This window comes from Passer montanus, unplaced genomic scaffold, assembly GCF_014805655.1.
Source record: "Passer montanus isolate IOZ18808 unplaced genomic scaffold, ASM1480565v1 scaffold381, whole genome shotgun sequence".
Lineage (NCBI taxonomy): Eukaryota > Metazoa > Chordata > Aves > Passeriformes > Passeridae > Passer > Passer montanus.
In genome coordinates this window covers 23,889-36,533 of record NW_024368608.1, presented here as the reverse complement: position 1 = coordinate 36,533, position 12,645 = coordinate 23,889, and the positions used below count along the sequence as shown (strand labels likewise).

The 12,645-nt window shown below is 52.6% G+C and overlaps 2 protein-coding genes and 3 non-coding genes across 6 annotated transcripts; 4 read left to right on the top strand and 1 right to left on the bottom strand.

The window, feature by feature from the left end:
* Window positions 1–201: 201 nt before the first annotated feature.
* Window positions 202–2,983, top strand: ASPDH (aspartate dehydrogenase domain containing). Of its 2 annotated transcripts, none has more exons than XM_039717675.1 (4): window positions 202–377; window positions 1,750–1,982; window positions 2,604–2,755; window positions 2,856–2,983. In XM_039717675.1, exons 1-4 carry the CDS (start codon window positions 219–221, stop codon window positions 2,891–2,893), a joined length of 582 nt encoding a protein of 193 aa, XP_039573609.1. In that variant the 5' UTR covers window positions 202–218; the 3' UTR covers window positions 2,894–2,983. The 2 variants fall into 2 exon arrangements, with proteins under 2 accessions (XP_039573609.1, XP_039573610.1); XM_039717676.1 differs by lacking the exon at window positions 202–377 and adding an exon at window positions 439–490.
* Window positions 2,984–3,003: 20 nt separating this feature from the next.
* On the top strand, window positions 3,004–5,187 carry LOC120506285 (josephin-2-like). Its single transcript, XM_039717673.1, has 4 exons — window positions 3,004–3,086; window positions 3,253–3,303; window positions 4,336–4,530; window positions 5,151–5,187. Exons 1-4 carry the CDS (start codon window positions 3,004–3,006, stop codon window positions 5,185–5,187), a joined length of 366 nt encoding a protein of 121 aa, XP_039573607.1.
* A 2,032-nt stretch (window positions 5,188–7,219) lies between these two features.
* On the top strand, window positions 7,220–7,291 carry TRNAE-CUC. Its single transcript has one exon. It is a non-coding gene; the product is annotated as a tRNA-Glu (tRNA).
* A 196-nt stretch (window positions 7,292–7,487) lies between these two features.
* TRNAT-AGU lies at window positions 7,488–7,561 on the bottom strand. Its single transcript has one exon. It is a non-coding gene; the product is annotated as a tRNA-Thr (tRNA).
* Window positions 7,562–9,743: 2,182 nt separating this feature from the next.
* TRNAS-GCU lies at window positions 9,744–9,825 on the top strand. Its single transcript has one exon. It is a non-coding gene; the product is annotated as a tRNA-Ser (tRNA).
* The last annotated feature ends 2,820 nt before the right edge of the window (window positions 9,826–12,645 follow it).

Sequence of the window (12,645 nt, the reverse complement as noted above, 5' to 3'; positions counted from 1 at the left end):
CGATGCCCTTAATATCTCCAATGTCCCCATTGCCCCCAATGCCCCCAATGTCCCCAGTGCCCCCAATGTCCCCAATGTCCCCACTGACCCCAATGTCCCCAATGTCCCCAATGTCCCCATTGTCCCCAATGTCCCCACTGACCCCATTGTCCCCAATGTCCCCAATATCCCCCAATGTCCCCAGTGTCCCCAATGTCCCCACTGACCCCAATGTCCCCATGTCCCAGCTGGGGTCCCCCACGGCGCTGGCGGACGCTGTCACCGAGGGGCGGCTGCGGGCGGCGGCGGCGCGCGGGGGCCACACCCTGTATGTGCCCAGGGGGGCCCTGTGGGGCTGCGAGGACATCGCCCGGATGGACAGCGCGGGGACGCTGCAGGTGACACTGGGGACACTGCTGGGGACATTGGGGACAATGGGGACACTGGGGACAGTGGGGACATTGGGGACACTGGGGACATCGCCAGGATGGACAGCGCGGGGACGCTGCAGGTGACACTGGGGACACTGCTGGGGACATTGGGGACACCCCTGGGGACATTGGGGACATTGGGGACATCGCCCGGATGGACAGCGCGAGGACGCTGCAGGTGACACCCCTGGGGACACTGGGGACACTGCAGGTGACACCCCTGGGGACATTGGGGACACTTCCTGCCCTTGGGGACAGAGTTTGGGGACACTGTCCTGCCTTTGGCGCCAGTCCCCGCTCGTGTCCCACTGTCCCCAGACTGTGTCCCCAGAGGTGACAATGACAGTGACACTGAAGGCCCCCGGCAGTTTCCGCGCGCAGGGCTGGCTGTCCCCATGGTGACAATGACAGTGACAATGACAGTGACAGTGACAGTGACAATGACAGTGACAGTGACAATCCCTGTGTGTCCCCAGGCGCTGAAGGTGACAATGACAATGTCCCTGTGTCCCCAGAGGTGACAATGACAGTGACAATGACAATGTCCCTGTCCCTGTGTGTCCCCAGGCGCTGAAGGTGACAATGACGAAGCCCCCCGGCAGTTTCCGCGCCCAGGGCTGGCTGTCCCCATGGTGACAGTGACACTGACAGTGACAGTGACAGTGACAGTGACAATGACAATGACACAGTGACAGTGACAATCTGTGTGTCCCCAGGCGCTGAAGGTGACAATGACCAAGGCCCCCGGCAGTTTCCGCGCGCAGGGCTGGCTGTCCCCATGGTGACAGTGACAATGACAATGTCCCCTGTGTGTCCCCAGGCGCTGAAGGTGACAATGACCAAGGCCCCCGGCAGTTTCCGCGCGCAGGGCTGGCTGTCCCCATGGTGACAGTGACACTGACAGTGACAGTGACAATGACAATCTCTGTGTCCCCAGGCGCTGAAGGTGACAATGACAATGACACTGACAGTGACACTGACAATGTCCCCTGTGTGTCCCCAGGCGCTGAAGGTGACAATGACAGTGACACTGATACTGACAGTGACACTGACAATGTCCCCTGTGTGTCCCCAGGCCCTGAAGGTGACAATGACGCAGGCCCCCGGCAGTTTCCGCGCGCAGGGCTGGCTGTCCCCATGGTGACAATGACAGTGACAGTGACACTGACAATGACACTGACACTGACAATGACAATGACAATGACAGTGACAATGACAATCTGTGTGTCCCCAGGCGCTGAAGGTGACAATGACCAAGGCCCCCGGCAGTTTCCGCGCGCAGGGCTGGCTGTCCCCATGGTGACAATGACAGTGACAATGACAATCCCTGTGTCCCCAGGCGCTGAAGGTGACAATGACGAAGGCCCCCGGCAGTTTCCGCGCGCAGGGCTGGCTGTCCCCGCGCGTGGCGGCCGCGGTGGCCTCGGGGACGCGGGCCGTGCTGTACCAGGGTCCCCTGCGGCCGCTCTGTCCCCTCGTCCCCAACAACGTCAACAGCATGGCGGCGGCCGCGGTGGCAGCGCCGCGCCTCGGCTTCGACGGCGTCACCGCCTGCCTGGTGGCCGACCCCAGGTGGGCGTGTCACCTGTGTGTCACCTGTGTGTCATTGTGTCACCTGTGTGACCTGGGGCACCTCTGTGTCACCTGTGTCACCTTCATTACCTCCCGTGTCACCTCTGTTGTGTGTGGCACCTCCTGTGTCACCTGAGTGTCACCTGTGAGTGTCACCTGTGTCACCTGAGTGTCACCCGTGCCCTCGCTGTCCCCCAGTGCCACCCCAGTGTCCCTCCCCTGTCCCTGTGTCACACACCCCGGTGTGCCCCGTCCCCGCTGTCACCGTGGGGGTGTCCCCTGTGTCCCTGCCACTGTCCCCAGTGTCCCCTCAGTGTCCCCAGTGTCCCCAATGTCCCCAATGTCCCCCCAGTGTCCCCGAGTGCCACATCATCGATGTCGAGGTCACCTGTGTGTCACTCTCAGTGTCACCATGGTGTCCCTGTCCCTGTCCCCAGTGTCCCCTCAGTGTCCCCAGTGTCCCCGACTGTCACATTGTCACTGTGGAGTGACGATGTCCACAGCAGTGTCCCCTCAATGTCCCTGTCCCTGTCCCCAGTGTCCCCAATGTCCCCTCAGTGTCCCCGACTGCCACATCATCGATGTCAAGGTCACAGCAGTGTCCCCAATGTCCCCTCACAGTGTCCCCGACTGCCACATCATCGATGTCGAGGTCACCGCTGTCCCCGAGGGCGGCCGCGCCCTCACCGTCACCAGCACCCGCCGCAACCCCGCCGAGCCCGGCCACGTCACGGGCAGCGCCACCCGCCACAGCTTCTGGAGCAGCGTGCAGGGTGCGCCATTGTCACCCGTGCCACCCTCGGTGTCACCTGTGCCACCCCTGGTGTCACCTCGGTGCCACCTCAGCACTGCTCACTCTGTCCTTCCCCGCAGCCTGCACCGGACACGGCGGCTGCGTCAAGCTCTGCTGAGGAGGAGCAGCGGAAACGCCCGCGGGGACAATTTTGGGACAATCTGGGGACATTTTGGGGACAATAAATCGAGGTCCAGGCCTAGAAGTGGTGGCGGCGCCCTTCTTGTAATGGCGGCGGGGAGGAGGCGCGAGCTGATTGGTGGAGGAGCCGCGCGGGGCGCGATGGGAGAAAGGGCGCTGAGCGGTGATTGGTGAATGCTGGGGAACAAAGCATCACGGGAGGAAGGTCAAAGCGCTGATTGGACAGGCGCTGTGGGGGAGGAGGTTGGCGCGCTGTGATTGGTCGCCGCCGCGCGGGGCATGACGGGAATTGCAGTCGCGGCCCTGAGGGGGGCAGAGGCCGCCATGGCCCCGGAGGAGGCGCGGGGTGAGGAGGGGGCGCCGGAGCCTCTGGTGGGACAAGCGGCGGTGAGACCCCTCCCCAAATTCCGACAGACCCCAGACCCAAATCCCGGACCCTTCCCGCGACCCCCGACCCAAATTTGGGACCTCCCCGAGACCCCAGACCCAATTTGGGGCCCTCCAAACTTCCCCTTACCCCAGGGCGGGGTGGCAATATTGATGGGAGATCACTTCCCTAATTTGGGAGAAACCCCCTGAGACCCCTCCCCAAATTCCGGCAGACCCCAGACCCAAATCCCCGACCCTTCCCGCGACCCCCGACTCAAATTTGGGACCTCCCCGAGACCCCAGACCCAAATTGTGGAGCCTTCAAAACCCCCCCGCCCCTATTGAGAATCCGCATTGTCACACTGGTGGGGTGGGACAGGTGGCAGTGGGACCCCCTCCCCAAATTCGGGACACACCCCCGAGACCCCAGACCCAAATTGTGGACCCCTCCCAGGACCCCCGACCCAAATTTGGGACCTCCCCGAGACCCCAGACCCAAATTGTGGACCCCTCCCAGGACCCCCGACCCAAATTTGGGACCTCCCCAAGCCCCCAGACCCAATTTGGGACCCCCTAAACTTCCCCTTTGCCTGGCGCTGGGTGGCTGTGGGGTGACTGTCAGACCCCTCCCCAAATTCCGGAGCAACCCCCTGAGACCCCTCCCCAAATTCGGGCAGACCCCAGACCCAAATTCTGAACCCTTCCCAGGATCCCTGACCCAAATTTGGGACTTCCCTGAGACCCCAGCCCCAATTTGGGACCCCCTAATCTTCCCCTTTCCTGGGCTAGGTGGCTGTCTGGTGACTGTGAGACCCTTCCCCAAATTCCGGAGCAACCCTGAGACCCCTCCCCAAATTCTGCCCAGCACCCCTGAGCCCCCAAACCCAAATCTTAGTACCCCCCACCCCAATTCCAGCCCCCTCCAAGCCCCCAGACCCAATTGATGCCCTCTCCTTCTTCCCTTGCCACTCCGCCCTTCCCGCCCACGCCCCCCTTAACGAACCCCGCCCCTTTAATTACCCTCTCCCTAATTAGCGCCGCTGCCCGCAGCCCCCTGGAGCGGCTGGCGCTGCCTCACGTGCTGGGCTTCCTGCTCAATGTCCCCTCGCGGGTGACGCTGGGCGCGCTGGCACTGCCCCTGTGCCGCCCGCACTGGCTCTGCGTGCGCCCCTTCGGGGACACCTTCTACAACCTGGACTCCAAACTGCCCGGGCCCGCCCCCATCGGGGCCGAGCCCCAGCTCAGGTCAGCCTGGGGACCCTGGGGACACCTTGGGGACACCTTGGGGACACCGGGGTGGCATCCAGGGACAGCTCAGGGGCACCATAGGGACACTTGGGGCACAGCTCGGGTGGAGTCTGGGAGCTCCTGGGGGTACCTGGAGACACCTTGGGGACACCTTGGGGACACTGGGGTGGCATCTGGGGACACCTTGGGGACACCGGGGTGGCATCCAGGGACAGCTCAGGGGCACCATTGGGACACTTTGGGCACAGCTCAGGTGGAGTCTGGGGGCACCTGGGGGTACCTGGAGACACCTTGGGGACACCTTGGGGACACTGGGGACACTGGGGTGGTATCTGGGGACACCTTGGGGACACCTTGGGGACATTGGAGACATTGTGGGGACACCTCAGGTGCATCTGGAGACATTTGATGGCATCTGGGGACACCTGAGGACACCTGAGTGTTGCTTGGGGACACGTGGGTGGCGCCCAGGTGGCACCTGGTGGCACCTGGGGACACTTGGTTGTCAGCTCTTTGTCCCCTGGTTATCACCTCATTGTCGCCTGGCTGTCCCCTGATTGTCACCTGGCTGTCACCTTGTTGTCCCCTCACTGTCCCCCTGGCCCCATTGTCCCCAGGCAGTTCCTGCGGGCGGGGCTGGCCCTACCTGAGTGACACCTGAGTGACACCTGGGGACACCTGTGTGACACCTGGATACCTGAGTGACACCTGAGTGACAGCTAGGGACACCTGGGGGACACCTGAGGGACACCTGGGGACACCTGGGACACCTGAGTGACACCTGAGTGACACCTGGGACATGGCTGAGCACCAAGTGACACCTGAGTGACAGCTGAGTGACAGCTGAGTGACACCTGAGTGACAGCTGGGGACACCTGAGTGACAGCTGAGTGACAGCTCAGTGACAGCTGAGTGACACCTGGGGACACCTGAGGGACACCTGAGGGACAGCTGGGGCACCTGAGTGACACCTGGGACACCTGGGTGGCTTCAAACCCCCCCCGAAAGGATTAAACGCGATCGGTGGCAGCTTCGTGTCTGCGGGCTTGGACAAAAATCCCTGAATTTCACCCCAAAACAACCACAATCCCAAAATGCTGAAATTTCACCCCAAAATCTTCAAATTCAACATCAAAATCCCTGAACTTCACCTCAAAATCCCTGAATTTCACCCCAAAATCCCCAAATTCCACCCCAAACCCACCACAATCTCCAAATCCCAACATTTCACCCCAAAAACATTAAAATTCAACCTCAAAATCCCTAAATTCCACCTCAAAATCCCTGATTTTCGCCTCAAAATCTCCAAATTTCACCCCAAATACTCCAAATTTTACCCCAAAACCACCACAATCCCCAAAATCCTGAAATTTCACCCCAAAACCCCTCAAATTCAACCTCAAAATCCCTGAATTTTGCCCCAAAATCTCCAGATTTTGCCCCAAAATCTCAAATTCCAGCCCAAATCCTCAAGTTGCACCCCAAATCCACTAATTTTCCCCAAAATCCCTGAATTTTTCCCCAAAATCTCCAGATTTTGCCCCAAAATCTCAAATTCCAGCCCAAATCCTCAAATTGCACCCCAAATCCACTAATTTTTCCCAAAATCCCTGAATTTTTCACCAAAATTCCTGAATTTTACCCCAAAATCCCCAAATTTCCTCCCCCCAGTGCCGCGAGGGAGCAGCGAGAAACCTGAGGCGGGGGGCGTGACCGCCCCAGGACCGCGCTCTGATTGGTTCGCCAGCGTGATTGACACTTTCTCTGAACCATCCCAGCCAATCAGCGTGCAGCATGCGGCTTCGGCGCAAAATCCCCGAATTTCCACCCCTAATCCCCGAATTTTGCCCCAAAATCTCCTGAATTTCGCCTACAAATTCCCCGAACTTCCACCCAAAAATCCCAGATTTTTTTCACCAAAATTCCCGATTTCCAGTCTAAAATCCCCGAAAATCTCCCCCACACGGGGAGGCGGGAAACCTGAGGCGAGAGGTGAGACCACCGGAAATCGAGCTCTGATTGGCTGTACACTTTGATTGACACTCTCCCAGCACCATCCCAGCCAATCAACGTGCAACAAGCGGCTTTAGCAAGAAATATCTGAATTTCCCCACCAAATCCCCAAATTTTGCCCCAAAATCTCCGCATTTCGCTCACAGTTTCCCGAATTCCACCCCTAGGACTCTGAATTTTTCACCAAAATGCCGAATTCCAACCCAAAATCCCCGAAAATCTCCCCCACACCGAGAGGCGGGAAACCTGAGGGGGCGCGCGACCACCCCCGAGCCGCGCTCTGATTGGCCGTGCTCTTTGATTGACACTTTTCCAGCACCATCCCAGCCAATCAATTCGCAGCAACCGGCTTCGGCGCGAAATTCCCGACTTTCCACCCGAAATCCTCAAGTTTTTCCCCAAAATCTCCGCATTTCGCTCACCAATTCCTGAATTCCACCCCTAAATCCCCGAATTCTTCCCCAAAATGCCCGAATTCCACCCCAAAATCCCCAAATTTCCTCCCCTCAGCGCGGGGGACAAGCGGCGGGAAACTTGAGGGGGCGCGCGACCACCCGTGCGCCGCGCTCTGATTGGCTGTGCACTTTGATTGGCACTGCATAGGGACGGGTGTAGCCAATCAGCGAGCGGCAGAGTGCCTCTGGTGGCGGCGGCGCCAGGCTTCTTTCAGCCCTCCCTGGTGGTCTAGTGGTTAGGATTCGGCGCTCTCACCGCCGCGGCCCGGGTTCGATTCCCGGTCAGGGAAGATCCGTTTTTAATTTCATTTACTTTAATTTTTTTTCCCAATTTATTTCCGCTTCCGCTCGCGGAATCCTGTTTTTCCTTCCCCCCCGTTATTTAGCGTTTCGTCTAAAAATAATTTATTAAATTAGGGGGGATAAAAGGTGGCGGAGTGCATAAAATTCCGGCGGTTCTGTCGCGATATGGTCGCGACAGAGCGGAGGCACCGCTGGGATTCGAACCCAGGATCTCCTGTTTACTAGACAGGCGCTTTAACCAACTAAGCCACGGCGCCGCGCGCTCCCTGCGCCGCCCGCAGCCCAAAAATCCCCGCAGCCCCTCCCCCACCCGCCACGACCCCTCCCCAAAAAGGGAAAACCCAAAAATCCCAAATTCCCCTCCCCCTAAAATCCCAAATTCCCCAGACCCAAAAATCCCACATTCCCCAGACCCAAAAATCCCAAATTTCCCCTCCCACAAAAATCCCAAATTTCTTCTCCCCTAAAAATGAAAAACCCCAAAATCCAGAATTTCTCCTCCCCAAAAAAGGGAAAACCCAAAATCCCAAATTCCTTGGGAAAATTGAGGGGAAAATGCAAAATAAATAAAAAATATAGGGGGAAATTGGAGGAAAATGGGGAAAATGAGGGGAAAGAACCCAAAATTAATGGAAAATTGAAGGAAAAATATGGAAAATTTGAGGGGGAATTGGGAAAATTGAGGGGAAAATGCAAAATAATTAAAAAATAGAAGTGAAAATTGGAGGGAAAATGAGGAAAATGAGGGGAAAAACCCCAAAATTAACGGAAAAATGAAGGGAAAATTTGGAAAATTTGAGGGGAAAGTCTGAGGGAAAACGGGAAAAATGAGAGAACAACCCAAAAGAAATGAGAAAATGAAGCAAAAATTTGGAAAATGAGGGGAAATTCTGGGGGAATTGGGAAAATTGAGGGGAAATAAGGGGGGAGTGGGAAAAAGAGGGAAAAGTGCAAAATAAATAAAAAATATAGGGGGAAATTGGAGGAAAATGGGGAAAATGAGGGGAAAGAACCCAAAATAAATGAGAAAATGAAGGAAAAATTTGAAAATGAGGGGAAATTGGGAAAATTGGGGGGAAAATGCAAAATAAATAGAAAATAGAGGGGAAAGTTGAAGGGAAAATGGGGAAAATGAGGGGAAAGAACTCAAAATAAATGGAAAAATGAAGGAAAAATATGGAAAATTTGAGGGGGAATTGGGAAAATTGAGGGGAAAATGCAAAATAAATAGAAAATAGAGGGGAAAGTTGAAGGGAAAATGGGGAAAATGAGGGGAAAGAACTCAAAATAAATGGAAAAATGAAGGAAAAATATGGAAAATTTGAGGGGGAATTGGGAAAATTGAGGGGAAAATGCAAAATAATTATAAAATATAAGTGAAAATTGGAGGAAAAATGAGGAAAATGAGAGGAAAAAACCCAAAATAAATGAGAAAATGAAGGAAAAATTTGAAAATGAGGGGAAATTGGGAAAATGGGGGGGAAAATAAGAGGGGGAATGGGAAAAAGAGGGAAAAATGCAAAATAAATAGAAAATAGAGGGGAAAATGGAAGGGAAAATGGGGAAAATCCCAAAATAAATGGAAAAAATGAAGGGAAAATATGGAAAATGAGGGGAAGTTGGGAAAATTGAGGGGAAAAAGAGGAAAAATTCAAAATAAATAGAAAAATTGAGGTCAAAATTGAAGGAAAAAAGGAGAAAATGATGCGGAAACCCCCAAAATTAATGGAAAAAATGAAGAAAAAAATTGGAAACGGAGGGGGAAATCTGAAGGAAAACGGGAAAGATGAGAGAAGAACCCAAAAGAAATGGGAAAATGAGGGAAAATTTGGAAAATGAGGGGAAAATCTGGGGAATTGGGAAAATTGAGGGGAAATAAGGGGGGGAATGGGAAAAAGAGGGAAAAATGCAAAATAAATAGAAAATAGAGGGGAAAATTGAAGGGAAGATGGGGAAAATCCCAAAATAAATGGAAAAAATGAAGAAAAAATTTGGAAACTGAGGGCTTTTTTATAATTAATTTTATATTTTATATAATTAAATTTATCATTTTTAGAACAGGGGAAAAATGAGAAATTTGGGTGGAAAATTGGAGAATTTGGGATAAAAAAAGAGAAAATTGGGGAAAATGGGAAAAAAGAGATTAAAAAAGGAGATATGTCAGAAAAAAGAATAAAATTTATATAAAACAGAGAAAACTGGAAAAGAACAGGGGGGAAAGGAGAAAATTGTGGAAAAAATTGGGAGAAAAAGGAAAAATTTGGGATAAAAAAGAGAAAATTGGGAAATCTCCCCATTCGGATTTGGCGGGGCCGGGATTCGAACCCGCGGCCTCCGGAGCTGGAGCCCCGCCCAGGCCACGCCTCCAACCCCGCCCCCTGCAGTGGCCACGCCCCCGCAGCGCAGCCTATGGCGGCCGGGCGCGGGCGCGCAGCCGCGGACGAGGTGGCCGAGTGGTTAAGGCGATGGACTGCTAATCCATTGTGCTCTGCACGCGTGGGTTCGAATCCCACCCTCGTCGGGAGGTCGTTTTTTGGGGGGAAATCCTCGGAATTCGCTTTTTTGGGGTGATCCCAAATTCACCAATCCCACCCTGATGGGAAAACCGTATTTTGAGGTGAAATCCCCGATTTTTAGGGTTTGAAAGCCGGAATTTTTTTGGGTGAAATCCACGATTTTTGGTGGGAAATCCCCGAATTTTGGGGTGAAATCCCCAATTTTTGGGATGACCCCAAATTCTCCAATCCCACCCTGGTCGGGAGCCGATTTTGGGGTGAAATCCATGGAATTCCCATTTTTGGGGGTTCAATCCCAAATTCCTCAGTCCCATTCTGATCAGAAAATGCAATTCTGGAGCGAAATCCCCAATTTTTGGGATAAAATCCCCGATTTTTGGGGTGACCCCAAATTCCCCAATCCCACCCACATCGGGACCCCCTTTTTGGGGTGGAACTCCCCGATTTTGGGATCTCGCTCCCGAAAATTCCCATTTTTTGCTAATCCATTGTGCTCTGCACGCGTGGCTTCGCATCCCACCCCTGTCGGGACTCACGAAAATTCCCATTTTTTGCTAATCCATTGTGCTCTGCACGCGTGGCTTCACATCCCATCCTTGTCGGGACTCAAATTTTGGGGTAAAATCCGCGCTTTTTGGGGTTACACCCCCGAATTCTGGGGTTAAACCCCCGATTTTTAGTAGAGAAATCCCTGATTTTGGGTTAAAACCCCGATTTTTGACACGGAATTCCCAATTTTTGGGGTTCAATCTCCGATTTTTGGGGTTAAATCCCGAATTTTGGGGTGAAATCCGCGATTTTTGGGGTGAAATCCCCGATTTTTGGGGTGAAATCTTTTTGGGGTTCAATCCTCGATTTTTGGGGTTACCCCCCCGAATTCTGGGGTTAAACCCCCGATTTTTAGTAGAGAAATCCCTGATTTTGGGTTAAAACCCCGATTTTTGACACGGAATTCCCAATTTTTGGGGTTCAATATCCGATTTTTGGGGTTAAATCCCCGAATTTTGGGGTGAAATCCGCGATTTTTGGGATGAAATCCACGATTTTTGGGGTGACCCCAAATTCCCCAATCCCACCCTCGTCGGGATCCCAATTTTTTGGAGAAAAACCCGAAATTCGCTTTTTTTGGGGTGATCACAAATCCTCCAACCCCACTCTTATGGGAAAATGCGTTTTTGGGGTGAAATCCTCGATTTTCGGGGTTAAATCGCCGAATTTTGGGGTGAAATCCACGATTTTTGGGGTTAACTCCCAAATCCTTCAATCCCACCCTCGTCGGGACTCAAATTTTGGGGTGAAAAACCCGAATTTTTCCTTTTTTGGGGGGTGACCCCAAATCCTCCAACCCCACTCTGATGGGAAAATGCGGTTTTGGGGTGAAATCCCCGAATTTTGGGGTGAAATCCTCGATTTTTGGGGGTAACTCCCGAATTTTTGCAGTTAATCCCCGATTTTTGGGGTTAAATCCCCAATTTTGAAGTTAAATTCCCGAATTTTGGGGTTAAATCCCCAATTTTTGGGATTAAATCCCCGATTTTGGGGGTGAAATCCCCGATTTTGGGGTGAAAAACCCGAATTTTGGGATTAAATCCCCGATTTGGGGGGTTAAATCCCCGATTTTTTGGGGCGAAGTCCCCGATTTTGGGATTAAATCCCCGATTTTGGGATTAAATCCCCGATTTTGAGGTGAAATCCCTGAATTTTCGGATTAAATCCCCGAATTTTGGGATTACATCCCCAATTTTGGGGGTTCAATCCCGGATTTTTTGGGGTTAAATCCCCGATTTTGGGGTTCAATCCCCGATTTTGGGGTTAAATCCCCGATTTTTGGGATTAAATCCCTGATTTTGGGCTGAATCCCCCGATTTTTGGGGTTAAATCCCCGATTTTGAGGTTAAATCCCCGAATTTTCGGATTATTGGGGTTCAATCCTCGATTTTTGGGGTTACACCCCCGAATTCTGGGGTTAAACCCCCGATTTTTAGTAGAGAAATCCCTGATTTTGGGTTAAAACCCCGATTTTTGACACGGAATTCCCAATTTTTGGGGTTCAATATCCGATTTTTGGGGTTAAATCCCCGAATTTTGGGGTGAAATCCGCGATTTTTGGGATGAAATCCACGATTTTTGGGGTGACCCCAAATTCCCCAATCCCACCCTCGTCGGGATCCCAATTTTTTGGAGAAAAACCCGAAATTCGCTTTTTTTGGGGTGATCACAAATCCTCCAACCCCACTCTTATGGGAAAATGCGTTTTTGGGGTGAAATCCTCGATTTTCGGGGTTAAATCGCCGAATTTTGGGGTGAAATCCTCGATTTTTGGGGTTAACTCCCGAATTTTTGCAGTTAATCCCCGATTTTTGGGGTTAAATCCCCAATTTTGAAGTTAAATTCCCGAATTTTGGGGTTAAATCCCCAATTTTTGGGATTAAATCCCCGATTTTGGGGGTGAAATCCCCGATTTTGGGGTGAAAAACCCGAATTTTGGGATTAAATCCCCGATTTGGGGGGTTAAATCCCCGATTTTTTGGGGCGAAGTCCCCGATTTTGGGATTAAATCCCCGATTTTGGGATTAAATCCCCGATTTTGAGGTGAAATCCCTGAATTTTCGGATTAAATCCCCGAATTTTGGGATTACATCCCCAATTTTGGGGGTTCAATCCCGGATTTTTTGGGGTTAAATCCCCGATTTTGGGGTTCAATCCCCGATTTTGGGGTTAAATCCCCGATTTTGAGGTGAAATCCCTGAATTTTCAGATTAAATCCCCGAATTTTCGGATTACACCCCCGATTTTGAGGGTTCAATCCCGGATTTTTTGGGTTT

What these genes read in the sequence shown, in the direction of transcription:
- ASPDH (XM_039717675.1), top strand. Translation starts at nt 219, where the DNA reads ATGTCCCAGCTGGGGTCCCCCACGGCGCTGGCGGACGCTGTCACCGAG. An exon ending in ACAGCGCGGGGACGCTGCAG is followed by an intron (nt 378 to 1,749) that starts GTGACACTGGGG and finishes CTGTGTCCCCAG; the next exon opens with GCGCTGAAGGTGACAATGAC. An exon ending in CTTCTGGAGCAGCGTGCAGG is followed by an intron (nt 2,756 to 2,855) that starts GTGCGCCATTGT and finishes CCTTCCCCGCAG; the next exon opens with CCTGCACCGGACACGGCGGC.
- LOC120506285 (XM_039717673.1), top strand. Translation starts at nt 3,004, where the DNA reads ATGGCGGCGGGGAGGAGGCGCGAGCTGATTGGTGGAGGAGCCGCGCGG. An exon ending in CTCTGGTGGGACAAGCGGCG is followed by an intron (nt 3,304 to 4,335) that starts GTGAGACCCCTC and finishes CGCTGCCCGCAG; the next exon opens with CCCCCTGGAGCGGCTGGCGC. An exon ending in GGGGCCGAGCCCCAGCTCAG is followed by an intron (nt 4,531 to 5,150) that starts GTCAGCCTGGGG and finishes CATTGTCCCCAG; the next exon opens with GCAGTTCCTGCGGGCGGGGC.